We start from the raw sequence: 15942 nt of genomic DNA, 5'->3' as shown, positions 1-15942 counted from the left end.
TCAAGTGGTTGGGAGCCAAACTTGCACTGATAGCTGCCACACTAAAATTGAACAAACTGAGCTGTTTTCTGCAGGCCGATTTATGAAATGCACCGCCTTTTCTGAGAATTTTCCATCGGCGTTTCGCGGAAAATATGTTGATCTGATAGACACTTGTTGTTTGATCCCAAGCCTCATACCGTGCAATGTAATTGGTCGCTCTAGACCTACTTGGCGGCCCGATAGCCAACCTTCCTAACTTTAATCGGGAGGAATAGCCCCTGGTGAAGAGGGTGATCTTAGCATCACTTCCATAAAACGGGCCGACGCTCGCCGAAATAGGAACATGTTAATTGCAATGAGATTCGTCGATCAGGCAGACTCTGCGTTGAGGGCCTGATAGGCACTCTCGCTGGCAGTGTCATAATGCTAGCCTGCATGAATACATCGCAGCTTACATGAGCTTTTGAAATTGTACTAGGTTCGGACTTGGAGTCATCGTTTATTGCATCGCCAGTTGTACAAAAAAGTCGGCGTTCTTGGTGACGCCTATTCCCGGTGGGATTGATCTTCCTAGAGTCCGGCCTCGGAGTCAAGGGGCCTTGTTCGATTGCCCGTCTGTCCGATCGAAACGGTCGGCTAACACAGCCTCCGCCCAGTTACGCGGGGCCGGAGATTACTGCTGACCTTACTTACGACTGCGGGAACGAGAACGAGGGTGTTACAGACTATGTCGTATCATGTCTCATGGATGATGATGGTGGCACGGGATTTTAGACGGAGATTGACTTCTATAGATCGAATATAACCGAGTTTGCGTCGTTGCCCTCCGATTGTAGATGCTGCAACCACAATCGCCCTAACGAGTCCTTGATCCCGTCGAGTGGAAGCATTCAAAAGGAATCAACTTATTGATTGAACCGAAAATCGTGGTAGCCTGGGCGAAAATCGTGTCCATCCTCTTGAGATTCCTCTGACAATGAATCTACCATCGGAACTACCATTGGAACGTTGCCTTAGATGATCATGATTCTCTCCCTGGCCAAGCTGCTGAACAGCGCTTAAGCCACACCGATATCATTCCTACCCCAGACATCAAAACGACCCAGCCTCTTGTACTTGCACTTCTCCTTCTTCGACTCCTTCAGGATCGAGAATCTCGTGAAGCGAGGGTATTCCGCGTCTTCCACAAAGGCTTCAACCAACTCGCTCGGTAGATCGCATGCCGGCGAGCTGGCCGCAACACCTGTATCTTCCTCACTCACCTCAGCAATTCCCCTCTCGCCCGAAATCTTCCACGACATCTTCACCAGATTGCTCAAGCCATCAACCGTCCCATAAGCCCCCTTTCTCCAGAGCAAAATCCCTCGTCCCCAAAAGCAACACCAAGACCTCGGTAAGATCAGATCCCCATCTCTGCAGCAAACTAGGCGGGTCATCGGGCGCGAACTCGATAAAGATATCATACGTCTCAGCAAGTCTCAGGAAACACATTTCCTTGACGTCGCCGCCCTCGTAGATGCCCTGCATGATGCTCAGCCGTAGGCCGCGAACAAGGTGTCCGTCGAGCGTGACGAAGCCGGACGAGACCTGGCCCGTCGGCTTGTCGGCGTTTGATGTAGACCAGATCGTCACCTCCAGGGTCGTAGTATGTCTTGTGGTCCAGCGTAAAGAGAGTCTCGTTCAACTGAAAGAAACCCTCGGTAGCTGAGTTGCTCCCATCGGCCGCTAAGTGTGAGTGTTGCGCCAGAGTACATCGCATACATGAGAGCCGCTTCGTGAGCCCAATCTTCTACGAAATTTTGAATGATACAAAGCCGACCGACACAGAGATAGTGCAGTTCCAATGTCTTTGCTGCATGAACTATATTTCCTATCGTCTCTGGAAGTTCGCTGATCGAGATACCAAAGTTCTGATGAGCCTAGTAGCTATCTTTGGTAGTGATGAGGCCCGGTCGGCTTGGGCTCCAACAGTGGCTCAACGTAGCGTAACTACCTTCAATCCCCTTTGACTCTTTTAGATAAACGCGTGAGAGATCCTGGCCTTGCAACACCAAGACACGAGACGGTAGGATATGCGGTGAGGTTCCTGCACACTTGGAATGTCTTTTGCAGCGGTCATAGAGCCATGATTTGGCGAGCTAGGTAGCATTTTGCAGATTCCAACCTGCCAAATTCTTCTTTCTTCTTCTGCTGGAAAGACTTTGTTGACGGGCATCTCGTGAGACGAAGTTGTGGGGAAGAGGTTAGCACTCTAAGCCTGATAAAGACTCTTGATGAAGAAACTCTTTGCGCAAGATATACTTCTTACAGATGAAAGGGCCCACGAGCATCTCCTTTTCCATATCCGCAGCATTTCGCCCCCTCCTGGCATATTGCTTTTCCCCGCGCATTTCAAATGCTTCTTCAGTTGCAAGATCAGAAACAATAGAGATCCTCAAACAATCCCGCCACTGTTTCCTGTCCCTGATTGTAACTTTCTCATCATCATCAGGGGGCCACTTGAGGCCTTCTGGAGGATACTGAGCAAACAGTCTCCACACAAAAGTACAGAACACACAGCTTCTACTCTCAGCGACTTCCTTGAGTGTACCGCCCTTCACTGAGAATTCCTCGTAAGGTCAACGGTGCATGTCAGCCGACTTGACCTCGAGTCGCTCAATATCTTCGCAGACGGGGCAAACGGTAGGCTGCACTTGCACTAATCAATAACCTGGGTCGTGATCAATGCCCTGACCGGGAACGACTACGCAAGTCGAACAAAAGTCTGCCTGCGTTCTTTCACAGTCTAGGCACCAGTAACGGAGGCCTGAGATCAACTCATAATCATCTAGATCATTGCGTAGCTTCTCGTACCTGTCGCAAGTTGCGTCGTTATGATTCGGCGGGTCGTGAATGAAGCGAGTGCGAAAGGCATCGTGGAACTCGTATAAAGAATTGACGGCTTCAATTTCAGAATCCTGCAGTTTCTGGATGGCTCTCTCGCGGAGAGGTAAGATATGTCGGGATTTTATCCAGTGTAGGAGTGACATGATTCAGTTGTCTCGTCTTGGGGGCACTGAGAGTTTAGATCCAAGTTGTGCTCTGAGATGGCAATTTATGTATTGACTTGCCCTTCGTCTAAGATATGCGACTTGTGTGTTGCTTGCAGACAGTATGCATTCGGCGCCTCAGCCTCATATGCGCTCCAGGCTTCCATACTGTAGTGCGTCACTCTGACCGGACGGCAACGTGGGCTACCTAGGCAGAGGCTTGTGTGGAAAACATCACCATCGCGACGCTGGGCTAACTTTGGGTCCTCTACCACATCAGGCGGATGCCGCTGTCAGGGAAATGGATTTAATCAATGTTCACCGTATTCACTCACAATCTTGCGTAGGTGCTCGACGTGATGCGAGCTCCAATAGAAGTAAACACTTACACAACTACCGACTTCTACCACATGCAATAGCTTCAGTAATCAACAGGCGCCATCAAGATGTACCTGAGGGCCCCGAGTGTTTGGTGTTAATCGATGGAACAGAAACATTGACACTGCTTAAGTAAGGTAGTCAGCGCTATCAGCTCCTTCGAACCTCATCTTGCTTTTGGGCCTTAAGGTGCGCCAAATCTGTTGCCTACTGGTTTCCAATACGTCGAACCCCCGGATTTGCTTCTTAATCTGGCAAGCACAGACCTGAAAGTAGAACGCAAGGCTGATTTTCAATGCTCAATATGTTCATTTTACGTGACATTTCCGGCTCACGTATGTCTATCTGTGTGATCCACTGCTACTTCCTTGATCAAGTTGTTTTCATCAGGGCATCATCTTTGAAATCCGATTTGGCAAAGAGGGGTCGCCTATAGGGGCGTCGGGCGCTGAGCGGACGGATGGGGGTGCTTCCGTAACGTACCTGAGCATGAGAGTTAATCGAGTCCTTGGTCTGCTCTATCAAGCCATATTCCACGAGGGAAAGACCGAGCCATCGGCAGACTGTGGAGTGACAATGGACTAATTCGTGCGAGGTGAATAAGGCTCAAGACTAGAGAGAGACAAGCTCGATCTTTTCATCCAAGCTACCTCGTCCAATATCATCCTGGCCGAGGTATACTTATTCAGAACTCATCACAGTAAAGTCCATCAATACCCAACTAGTACACGATTCGCTACCGCACTATTGGTAAGTTGACGCTTAGTGACAGGGACCGGGGAATTTTGGACGAGAGACATGTGCATTTCTCCCACCGAGCATTTCTTGCTGGGGAGAACGTGATGCAGGAGCAGAGAATGTCGCCCTGCTACTGGCTTCAGTCCTGTTGAAGATTGCCCAAGGTAGACGTTGCGAACGTTAGTCTAGATCCTGCGCTGTAGAAGTCACATTCGGATAGGCCGACCCTGCCAGTGGGATGGTATTATTGGGGCTCGTCGGATCACAACATGAAACGCCTAGGACGCCCCAGATGCCAACGAAGCCGGGAATGACTGCAAGACTTCCCAGTTCCAATGGGCAAAGTGGCTGTGCCGCTACATTGCATTTTTGAAAGTGAGCATGAAAGAACAGCCACAATAAACAGCAGTGAGCGACCTACAGTGAACACTCATCGGTAAAGACGGATGAACCCCTACGTCTGAAAAGAAGAGTCAAACGTGCAGAGCTGACGTTGGGTTTGGACTTCATCTGAACTTATTAATACTCGACTGTATCATTGGTTTGACGCTAAACTCTGTTCTAGACCAGGCCCAGTAGATCCTAAAGCTTGTTTTAAAAGTCCCCCGCAAAGCGCCCTGCGGAGGCGGGACCTGGACTCATAGAGACTTAGAGTGCCTACCAAAGGCCTGGTCCCCTTACATTATAGTGTGACCACAGCGTCGGTCTCGGTTCTCCTGCTCGGAAATCGAGGTGGCCTCGGCAGCTCGGCCGAAAGGTTGCCTCGAATTATTGGTATTCACGAGATCATGGACGCGAGTAAAGCTTCATGAACTTGCGTTTTCAGTCTAGCTCACGGGTCCGGCTGTGGTTTCGGGTGACTGACCCCTGAACAGGGGATGAAATGATTTGTTCATGAGTCTTCTTTCGACCATTGGTCGAAGAGGTATAATATCATGTTCGGCCGGCCATCAAATCTTAATTCTTTGTACCAATCAGTCTCTTGATATTACAGTAGATCCGTCTTTCGATATCAATCTTCCAGCAAGTCAATGTGTCGGGTTCCCTTCCACGCGAGGCTCTTCGGGCCGTGGCTCGCCATCGCTGCGGTCTTGGTCCTCGGCCAGGACGCAGCAGACAAGGCAAAGTTTGGCGACCCTATCAACGTCCTCGGTAGTGTAAGTGCCCTTTCCATCATCCCAAAATTCTACTTTCATTTGCTAAAGACAACGTCCATCAGATGGAAAGAACCGACCAGGACTTCCAGGACGGCTTAGCACTAGACCTCTTCTCACCCAAGAACCGCACGCTGGTCGTCCAACAGAACCTCACCCCGCTGCCGGGGAACTTCGTGACGGGCACCACGGGCGGTCCCTTCATGGCCCTCCAGAACTACTCGTACGTCATCAGCCTCAACGAGTCGGCGAACGACCTCATCGCCAAGATCGAGATCCCCTACGACCCGGCTGCTCTCGCCGCGATCGGCATACAAGAGAGCAACACCTACGTCGGTACGCTGGCCGGCGACAAACGAAGCTGGATCGTCAACGATGCGACGCGTAACGTGCATAGAGAGGAGAACAATACTCGGATCATCAAGATGACGTCGCTTCAGGGCGAGTATATCCTGCTTGGGCGCAAGACGGTGGATACGGCCAACGAGTTCGTGCAGTATGGTCAGGGAGCTACGAGAACGGTCAACGTCACGGCGGGGAATCGACAGGAAGCCGAGTTTATCGACGGCTTGAGGCTGAGCGTTGTGCCGAGTACCGACATGGGCATCAACATTGATATCGTGAATGGGATTTCACCGCAGGCTGTTCCGCCGGGATTGGTGCCGGTTAACAGCTTCGCGTGGGTTGTCAACTCGAGTTCACCTGGCGCGCCCATGCTCGCAGATATGAAGTTTCCGTGTAAGTCCTCTTGCAAGAGTGCCGTTGAACATACATGATGTAAGCCACGAACTGACAATTTGGTATCTAGTCAATCCATCTATGCTTTCCGCCGTTCGAGGATTTGTTCAGCCTGCCCCCGTCAGGGTGGCAAAGAAAGCACTTGGGACTACTGCCGAAGTACCGTTTCAACTTATGGCCGGGGAGATCATTGGAATCTTGCCAGACAACTCGGTTACCATTCCCAATGTAACACAGGTAGACGGGCAGTATGTGTTGCTCATGGTATCATAGGATCGATTCGTCAATAGATAGTACATACCTTGCTACATATCAGTCACAATGACACAAGTGTTTCCCGCTAGCGTGACCAATGAGTGTATTTGAACGTACCACCTGGCTTGAAGGTTGAGCTTGAAGATAGTCGATGCCGTATAAGCCGTAGCCACATGTATCCAAATCTTCGCAAAATATGATTAGAAAGGATGCTAGTAAAACATTAAACATTGGAACTATGCAGGCATGTAATCACACTCTCCTCGTCCTCAAGTTCAGCCCCTTCATCAACACCACATGCAACCTCCCCCTCCTCACCCTACCGATCCCATCTCAACCAAACCCCCTAAGCACAAAGCGTCAAAACAACATCCTGATCCGCCGTACAAACCTTAACCTGACTACCCCCGGGACTAACACCGCCCTCCCACACAATAGCAGGACAACTCGCAAGCCGACTAGCCACAACAATCTTGCTCCCCTTGAACCCGTCCCCGAACACGGTGCTCAAATCGTACCATACTCCCGCGCCGTCCAGGTTATACGCGTACACGAGCTGCGGCGCGCCGGTGTAAAGGCCGTCGCGCGCGCGGGTGACTTTGAGGGCCCGGCCGCCGGTGGTCGGGTCCCGGGTGAAGGTCTCGCTGTAGGAGCCGCCCTTTGCGGCCAGGGGTCCGGCGGCGCGGACGTCGCCGCCGACGGACCAGAGGGAGACTTCGGTTGCGCAGTTGTTTACGACTGTTGCTTTGCCGAGGGCTGCGGTTTGGGTTGCGGCGGCGAGGAGGGGGATGAGGAGGGAGGTGAGATGCATGTTGCAGGCTGGGGAGTTGTGTGTTTGAGTGGAAATTTGGTAGATTCTGGAAGGCTGAGGATTGTCTCTGGCTTGAGACCTTCGTGGTTTTAATGAATTGTGGTTATGTTATCGCAATGAAGTTGAGGCTGATGCTGTTCAAGAGGTTTGATGCGAGAGTCTATCTGTGATTTATATATCCAGCCGGTGACCGCCTTTTCACAGAAGTTCCAAGTGAAGTCATGCTATGTTGTCACGAAAGTCTCAAGGGTCTCAGCTGCCGGGCGACGGCACAGAGACCGAGATTCTAGATACGAGCGTCGATCAGCTTGAGAATGTCACCATATTTCCTAAATGAGCGCTCATGGCACCTCTAACCTCTGAGAACCTCTGCCCTGCCGCCTCTGTCATGAAGGAACTTCTGACTAAAGATCATCCTACCCTACGTAAAATAGACTTAACCTCCAAGACAAGCCCCAGACTACACGAACCGATGTGACAATGCCACGATGTCAACAGACGAACACGAACTTGTATCTCGGCGAAATAGGTTGACTGAGGTCACTCCGCCCCTCAATCGGGAACTTTGGGGGATGATGGTCAGGAGGTTCAAGACAACATTTTAAGCATGGTGAATACGAGCTTTCCCCCTCCAAAATGTTGCCTGGCATAGCTGCATGCAACATCGGTTACGGAGCCTATTCGACCAGTCATGTCGATGGTGGTTCTTTGGGGAAACAGGGAAAGTTGGGGGAAAACTGGCCGGTGGGCTGACGTGAAAGCGTTGTGTTTTGCGTGGGTTTTTGGAAGAGTGGCCTCGTGAGTGATCTGCCGTGTGGGTTCATTCACCTTCCCCGCATCCCTCCCCCTCGGCGCGGCTCACCGGAGACATTATGCTGTTAGCTGTGGAGCTGAGCAGTCGTCGCCGCCGCCGCCGCCGCACAGCTGCCTTGTGCTTGCACAGCTTCACCCCGGCTCATCCGCGACCTGCCGCAGACTAGGCAGTTTGAGGTACAGGACGAGAGGAGCGGGGGAGGGAGCTAGCTTCGGGCGGGAAGGGCATTTCTGTCTTTGTCTATCAAAATAGCATCCCCTCAGCTGCGTCGCTGTGTGTCGAATGCGGATGAGCTAAAGTCAGACACTCGACGTCGATGGTCAGACACGGGTCAGCCCTTGCTTCCGCCTAGCTGTCAACGGGGGCAAGATCTGTTGAGAAGAAACGATACCGCCTGAGCCTCAACGAGACATGGAGATCGTCTGCTATTTTTCAGCCACTTTACCCACACTTTAGAGTAACGTTGCGATGCGTCGCGGTGTGGCATAATAGGTAGTAGTAGTGATAGAAGGCAAATTTGATTTGATTCTTTGGTCGGGTATATCTCATAATCCACCTGTCCGTTGCGCCAAACACCAGCCGAAATAAGGTCTCCCAATAGAATAGAGAAGAAAAAAAAAGAAAAGAAAATCAAAAGAAAAGTAGTCCATATCCATCTCATCATGTTGGGTATCAATGCCTAAAAGCAGCTTCCAACGCCTTGCAGCCGTCTCGTCATTCCATTTTTCAGAACCGATCATAGATTGCTCTTTCTGCCCCATATATCCGTCGACGTAGCTTAGTGTAGCTGGTGAGGAAAGAGATAAAGAAGAGAAGAAGAATAAGAAGAAAAATTATAAGGAAAAGATATATGAGAAAGTTAGCGAGATCCAAAGGTGGGCATCGTCGATTCCTCTTTCTTGCGCTCGCGTTTGGCGTAAATCAGTCCGCAGACATTACACAGCGTACTGGGACCGTCGGGACCAGGCCGCCATTCTGGGGTATCGACGCGGTGACATTTGTGGCACGAGAAATCAATCGTCTTGCGGCGATGCCTGCGTCCTGGGGGACTGCCGCTGTTCCCGGCGTGGCTCCTGGCCGCGGCGAGCTGTTGCTGTTCACTACTACCCTCGGCCCCCGACCTGCGCTTGTGGGCGTTGGGATCTTCCCTTTGCAGGGTCCTGATCTCGTGTATGTCGCGGGCGATGCTGTGGGATAATCTTGACATGGCACGCAAGTCGTGCTCGGTGGGTAAGGCGTGATCGTTGGAGGCATTATAGCCTCCTTCAGGGCTGGCAGCATTGTGGGCGGGGAATCTGCCGGTTAGGCGAAGTAATTGCTGGGCACCATGACGGATCTAAGGAATCGAGAGGTTAGAGAGAGGAATTACTGCATTGACATGACGAGGGTGAAGTTGCCCACGAGATGATGAAGTTAGGTATGTTCCAATAGAGACGACGGGTGGGCCCGATAAGGTCACCCGATAAGGGACGGATGTGGAAGGGGAAGGAGGGCAGAAGAAAGATAAAATAGACTCACGCGCTGATGACTCTCGCCCTGACGAAGATGATTCCAAGAGACCCTATTGGGAGACCCGGGTTCGTCTTGGCCATCACTGCCGGTACTGATAGCAGTCGGGCCATGGGCGCCAGCGGGCGACGACCCTGATTTCGGGGTGGAAGCGGATCGTGGGTTGGAGGGGCCGGAAGGCATCAATCGGAGCGGTGGCCCAAGGGCCGGCCAAGCACGGAGGGAACGCACCCGGCAGAGAGGGGCCGTAATCCCCAAAGACGAGACGAAATAATAGACAAGGCCTGGAGTCGAGGCCGAACGAATTGAACAAGGCCGGGGGTCTAGACCCGGAGCGATCGGAGCAGGTCCGCAGACGCAAAGGTCATGGAGCTGGACGGTGCGGTGCGACAGGCAGCAGTAGCGGCAGCGGCAGCGTCGGGGACCACGGCGGGCTGGTCAGGTCGCAGCGACAGCGACAGAAGCACAGGCGGGCACTGCTGGCTGGCCGTGCAGGGCAAATGGTACGAGTGTTGGTTGTGTGTGGTGGTTTGTCCAGGATGTCGAGGAGGGCCGATAGATCGGTGGTGTTGAGGCTCGATCTTCGGACATGGAGCGAGGAATGGGGATCGAGAGCGATCGAAAGGAGGGTTGTTTTAAGAGGGAAAGTTGGCGTCGGGCCCTTTGTGAGAGGTGGCGAATGTTTTTTGCGGCCTTTTGCGGCTTGCGCATGGGAATTTGCTAACAAGGGCGAAAAAGCAGAGGCGGCAAAAGATGCTAAAGTCAGCAGAGAGGGGCCAAGGGGGTGGGCCAGTAGCACGGGAGAGGGGGGGCCATGGGGGGACCACTGGCGGGGGATTGGACCCTGAAAAACTGGGAAATTCGGGTTTTGGGACGCCGATGGCCCAGCGAAGCCCACCTCGGTTCGCCGTGGTGGAGTCACGTTTTTCTGCGGGTGTCGGGGTCCTTCGAGATGCTCTTATGTAAGCATTCCAAGATGAAATAAGCGTCTTTTTCGAGCGGGCCTTTTCCTCCGGACACAGACACAGTTATCCAGTACCTCCAAAGTGCCTCTTTGCCATTGGCGGACCATACTCCGGAAGAACCCTCCGGAAGGCAACAAGACCACAGCTCCATCATCTATCCACGATGTTCCATTCCACGAAATCATGATATTATTTTCTCTACCGATAGGATGCCATCCAAATTACTACACCTGACATGGAACACAATCCTCCACTACATGACTCCAACACTACAACTCGTCCCTGTTCCACTCAGGCTTCGGGCAACTTTCTGATCGCTTCTCGCAGATCCACGAGTCCTTCTTATCCGCATCGCCACCGACAAACTTGACAGTCGCGGGATATGCGCACAATGGTCTCGTCGGCGCCGCGCTATCGTTGCCTCCGCTTAGCTTAAACCCGTCCATCACAGCCGGCGTCTTTCCCTCCTCGACCCAAGCTCGCAGCGTCTCCAACCCCTTGAGCGGGTAAAACGTTCCATTCAGCCCATAACAGTGGTACACTCCCGGCGCTTCAAAGTGGCGATAATACCCATCCGCGGCAGCGTCCACCGCCAGCACCCGGTCGTAATAGTCCCTCGACGTGCGCATCGTTACACACTCGTCGGCCAGCCCGTGCCAGCTAATCATCTTACGCCCAAGTCTCTTGAACTCGGACAAGTCTGGATTGTTGGCCCCGATAATGCTGTCAAACTCCCGCCTGCTAGTCTCATATGCCGCCTCAAGATCGGCAAACGTCATGCCGTTAACGTCGTAGCTCGGGTCCTTGTGCACGAGGTTGCGGATCCATTCCACCGACATCTGAAATGGCCGACCGACGCACGGCGCGTCCGGTACACTGCAGTTTGTGTTACCGAGCCCGAAGCGGCCTGTGAAGGGTGCGCCGACTGGATACCCCTTTGGCAGCCAGAGCGGTTTCCCGTCCGCGCCGTGTGGGCCCCGCCAGATCTCCCGCGCGACATCAGCTGCTGCGGCCGACATGACCATCTTCATGTTCCCACAATCGAGCTCCTTGCCGACAACGCTTGCCGGATCGAATGCGCACTTATCTGGGTCCGCAATGATGTTGTCCTTTACGCCGTCAAGCTCGTCGCATGCGTCGATCGCGAACTGCGTCATGAGAATCAGTTCGCAGATATGCGGGTACACCCCCTTTTGGTTCATCACGAACTGAGGCCAGTACGTGCTGATGATGAGACTTGGCTGGTTCACGGCCGGTGCACCGGAGAGGATGCCGTCGTAGTCTCCCGGATATCGCTGCGCTTCGATGATGCCCTGCCGGCCACCCGTCGAGCAACCGCTCCAGTACGAGTACTCTGGCGTCCGAGAGTAGTATTGCGTTACAATCGACTTTGCGATGATGGTCATGTCGTGCACCGAGACGTGGGCGTAGTTCACGAGTAATCGCTCATTGACCGTGCCATCTTTCTTCAACGCCCAAGGCGCCTCCTCCCACGTCGTATGATCGTGCCCGGCGTCCGTTGAACTTGCTATCGCCCCGTTAGTCTGCGCTCACGCGTCTGAAATTCCAGCAAGAGCACCCGCGAGCAGAGAGGAATCAATGACGGAAAACATACTCGCATATCCCTGCGCCAGCGTCGCAACGACCTTTTCGCTCCCAAACTGCCCGGCCGAGTACCCTCCTCCTCCGACGCCCACGAACCGTCCGTTCCACGCCTCGGCAGATGGAAGCCATATCTGCACCTGCGTCACGTCCTCGAAGCCCGTGTGGACGTACTTGACCGTCACGTTGCAGAAGCTGACACCCGTCGGCGGGATGGCTGCGCGACCCTCTGGCGTCAATGGGTTGAACGTCAGGTCTCTGACCTCGGCCGCCGTTACGCCCACGAGGTTTGCGCGCTCGAGCTCCGTGGGGAATACAAAGGTGTCGGGGGAGCACGGCTTCGCGGCCGTGTTGCTTGATGGTGTTGCCTCGCTTTGGGCTGGCGTTACCCATTCTGCCAGGCGCAGCAGCGAGAGGAAGGTTGAAAGGCTTCTCATGATCGCTTGTCAACTAAGGAGCTCCCAACTACACGATTGACATCAAAATCAACTAGGTCAACTTGAAAGAGGCTGCCAATCGATTATCTAGGTTGGGTGTGGCGGTGGTTGGTAACTGAGGTGTTCCCGCTGGCTCGGTGCTCAGACCTCGAGCATGACACGCAACGAACACGTCGGGTTGATGCGTCACAGTTCTCCAACAGCTCAGACGGAATTTCGGACAGTATGAAGGCCCCGTCGCATGAAAGAAAAGAATCACACAAGTGGGTTCGTGGTATGGTATTAAAGACTGTCGAGAATTAGCGGCATCGCCACTCTTCAGCTAAGGCGCGCCTGTTGTGGGATTACATGTCATGGCAGATGTGTGGGATGAGTTGGCAATGCGGCCAGGCGCGTAGGCGGGAGCATGTTTCCCGTCTTGCAGCTTCAACTACCCCACAAACGGGCGATCAAACCTGACCTTACTAGTCGTCACATGCGAACCGCCGCGTTGGCGCGTACATCCAAGACAGTAGTAGCCCTGCAGCGTGAGCCGGCGGGCTGCACAAACACGTCAGCCTTACTGACTTGGCAAGTGTCATTTAGATCATCGTAAGCCTTGCGCTTTCCCCCCCTCTCTATTTTTTCGAAATCACACACAAAGTATGAGTGCAGCCAACTTAGTTCAAGTCGAACGTTACTCTACTTTCCTATTTAAGGTAGGTAAGGTGAGATGGAAAATCGGAAGCTTCCTCGGGTCCGGAAGCTTACCTGCCAAGTCTGCACGGTTCTGTACCTGGTTCGGGTTCGCACTGCAACAGATGCGATGAGTGGTCAAGCTTCAGGCGAAGCAAGATACGAATCTTGTATGGTTCACGCATGAAATCTTTAGACTATTGTGAGGAGGCTATCCTATCGGAAGCATTCCTATTTGTTCGCCACATCCCGACACCAGGCGTGGCGGACTATCAGACTCTACACCTTTTGAATTTACATGGTTTGTTGAAAGATATCCAACATAAAATATCCAACTTCTTGTTGTCAATATCTCCTCTCTTTGATTAACCTCGTGTGGCAGCACATGAGCTTCGCCGGAATGAAGAAAAGACTCTGGGTAGGGAAATCAACTTCAGACGTGGTTCGATACGTTTCAAGCTTGAACTCGCTACATTAGCTGCGATGCTTTACTCACATGCAACGCAATCAATCAACTGTGAGGTTTAAGTTGAGTTGATTGTGAGCGATATTCTGAAAGTTGATTGTATGATTTGTCAAGTTGGTTGTTGAAGTCGCTTTAAGTGCAGTGTTGACTACCTGAGTCCTGTCACTTGAGATTTACTCTGAAATGCATGCAGATTGTCTACTTTAGAAAAAGAAATGTGTTCAGTCTGCACCTCGAACAGCATTATTTCGTTCATTCACATTCTTTCACGCCTTGGCTTTGCTAAGTGTATATCCACGCTGTGCTGTCAATGAAAACGCCTTCCTCAACTTGCCTCAAACAGGAACACATAGCTAAGTGGAGTGCAATGGCATTATCTTCTGTAACTCAAAGACCTCAAAGACTTTGTGGGCATTATCGTAGGTTGACAAAGCCCAGGACTATTCTTGGTATTGTGTTTACGCAGACTTAAGAATTGGTTGATGCTCTCCTTTGACATCGGCTCAATATCATTGTGCAACTAAGAGATCTTTCTCTTCATTGTCATATTTAGAACGAGCAGCCTCATGATGTTGCAGCTGTATATGAAGACACAAGATGAACCTCATCTCCTGTCTCAAACTTCATCAACATACATACAAACAGACCCAAGAACCAATTTACCACCTCAAATCAATCCAGCTTCGCTTACAGAACAATCCATCCCCTTCACTCTCAAGACACCTCACCCTAGTACCTGAGAAACAACCAGACAAAATGCCCGCCGAAAGGAAGATATCCATCATCGGCAAGGTTCTTAGCGGCGTGAAGATCAAGATGGAAAGAGCCATCAACGGCAAATACCAGCGCCACTTTTGCGAATCCAACAAGGTCGAGCCCTCGCACTGCCGCCGACTCGTCATGATCGAATGCACCTTTGACTTCTGCGTCAAAGCGGACGAGTTTAACAACATCATCACGAACTGGTTCGACCCGCACCACGGCACGCTGCCCACGAAGCTCTACAGGAAGATGGCCAGCATTGGCGTCAGGAAGGAGCACGCTGACGGCGTGCGCACCTCCTTTCGGGTGTTTTTGCTGTTTGGCGAGGATATCCCGATCGACATGGTCATGAAGCGGGGTGATCCGGATATCTTGCCCGATGTTTTGAAGATGTTGTTTCCGCTGAATAGGGCTTCTCGTGTGAAGCGGGAGATTATCACGTGTGATTGTTCTCGGGATGTTTTTGATTCTCATGTTACGCTGCATGAGACTCGGTGTTTTAAGGGAGTCTGGTATGACAAGGATGGTGGATCAGTGAAGGCACAAGTGGTTGGAACAACGGAGCCGGTGGATTGGAAGACTTTCCGGGAGAACTTGGACTGGCGGCCGAAGTATGGGCATGGGACTTATTAGACTGTTAGCTTCTGTTGATTTTATTAGCGGTAATATATAGATTGGGCATCAAGTTGTTTGGGAATAAGAAGATAAATGCTATCAAACTCTGTCGCGAATTGCTTGACTTCACTGCAAGACTCTGAAATGCTTTGACTAGGCCGGATGATGATTAATTCTTAGGGACTGCCCGTTCCGTTATGTGCGTGTTATCGTCAGTATACGAAGACGTCCTCAAGTGAGGCATAATAGCGTGGCGTATCATACTCTGACCTTATTTCTAATATTTTTGCATGCATGTATAGAATACTTTCCAAAACCGTCGAGTTGGAGAAAACCTGGAGGGACCTGTCTTGACGTCAACTCGTACTCGATTCGATGGGATAGACCGTCGTCGAGTACGCAAGCCATGACTAGCATAATTCAGACCGCGGTTGCATTGGGGAACAAGCTGCTACCCGCCTGGTGATCTACTTCGGCGGGAGCCGCTTTGTTGCACACATGCTAGTCCCTGCATCCGCTTGAGGGCGCGAACGAAGGAGCACAGCTGGAATAGCCAACGCTCATAGGATCTTCCATCATCCCATGTATGTACGGCCGATCTAACCCACCGACGGTCCGTTGTAAGACTGAGCCAGAATGCTTGTGACGAACTCAGTGGTTTCTCAGAACATGACGCAGTACTCATTATGATCATGACTTGACCCCATTCTGTTAAGTCTTAAATGAAAGCTGATACAATCATCGAAATCCTGACAGGATATTCGTACTGCTGAGTTGACTACCCACAATAATAGGCGGCTGGACAAACACCAATTTTCCCCCGTTCTGAGGGACCATACTGTGACTTTCATACAAGCGGGTAGCTCCTTTCTATATCTGATGAAAAACAACCGAGGGAGAGAATTCGACTGGGCATACAGCTGGTCATCCAATTTATGAGGTGATGTTGACATTGGTTCGTGTTTCTACTCCGTGCGCGCTTCATACTGCCGAGTGTGTGGAGACTTCAAGT

General features: G+C 51.8%; 6 protein-coding genes across 6 annotated transcripts; 2 read left to right on the top strand and 4 right to left on the bottom strand.

Moving 5' to 3' along the window:
• Window positions 1–1040: 1040 nt before the first annotated feature.
• CCOS01_12237 (uncharacterized protein) lies at window positions 1041–1509 on the bottom strand (the record flags this gene model as incomplete). The annotated part of the gene is made up of 2 exons (XM_060460386.1): window positions 1041–1225; window positions 1311–1509. The coding sequence occupies 2 exons, from the start codon at window positions 1507–1509 to the stop codon at window positions 1041–1043; spliced, it is 384 nt and encodes a 127-aa protein (XP_060309329.1).
• A 3649-nt stretch (window positions 1510–5158) lies between these two features.
• CCOS01_12236 (uncharacterized protein) lies at window positions 5159–6292 on the top strand (the record flags this gene model as incomplete). The annotated part of the gene is made up of 3 exons (XM_060460385.1): window positions 5159–5284; window positions 5347–6019; window positions 6090–6292. The coding sequence occupies 3 exons, from the start codon at window positions 5159–5161 to the stop codon at window positions 6290–6292; spliced, it is 1002 nt and encodes a 333-aa protein (XP_060309328.1).
• Window positions 6293–6620: 328 nt separating this feature from the next.
• On the bottom strand, window positions 6621–7085 carry CCOS01_12235 (Bys1 family protein; the record flags this gene model as incomplete). The annotated part of the gene is made up of 1 exon (XM_060460384.1): window positions 6621–7085. One exon carries the CDS (start codon window positions 7083–7085, stop codon window positions 6621–6623), a length of 465 nt encoding a protein of 154 aa, XP_060309327.1.
• Window positions 7086–8758: 1673 nt separating this feature from the next.
• On the bottom strand, window positions 8759–9591 carry CCOS01_12234 (uncharacterized protein; the record flags this gene model as incomplete). The annotated part of the gene is made up of 2 exons (XM_060460383.1): window positions 8759–9235; window positions 9418–9591. The coding sequence occupies 2 exons, from the start codon at window positions 9589–9591 to the stop codon at window positions 8759–8761; spliced, it is 651 nt and encodes a 216-aa protein (XP_060309326.1).
• A 1051-nt stretch (window positions 9592–10642) lies between these two features.
• On the bottom strand, window positions 10643–12412 carry CCOS01_12233 (tannase and feruloyl esterase; the record flags this gene model as incomplete). Its single annotated transcript, XM_060460382.1, has 2 exons — window positions 10643–11901; window positions 11989–12412. 2 exons carry the CDS (start codon window positions 12410–12412, stop codon window positions 10643–10645), a joined length of 1683 nt encoding a protein of 560 aa, XP_060309325.1.
• A 1897-nt stretch (window positions 12413–14309) lies between these two features.
• On the top strand, window positions 14310–14948 carry CCOS01_12232 (uncharacterized protein; the record flags this gene model as incomplete). The annotated part of the gene is made up of 1 exon (XM_060460381.1): window positions 14310–14948. One exon carries the CDS (start codon window positions 14310–14312, stop codon window positions 14946–14948), a length of 639 nt encoding a protein of 212 aa, XP_060309324.1.
• Between the last annotated feature and the right edge of the window lie 994 nt (window positions 14949–15942).

This window comes from Colletotrichum costaricense (assembly GCF_030867565.1).
Source record: "Colletotrichum costaricense strain IMI 309622 chromosome Unknown Scaffold_14.1, whole genome shotgun sequence".
NCBI lineage: Eukaryota > Fungi > Ascomycota > Sordariomycetes > Glomerellales > Glomerellaceae > Colletotrichum > Colletotrichum costaricense.
Note: the sequence above shows the minus strand (reverse complement) of the source record. Positions and strands in the feature narration are given on the sequence as shown.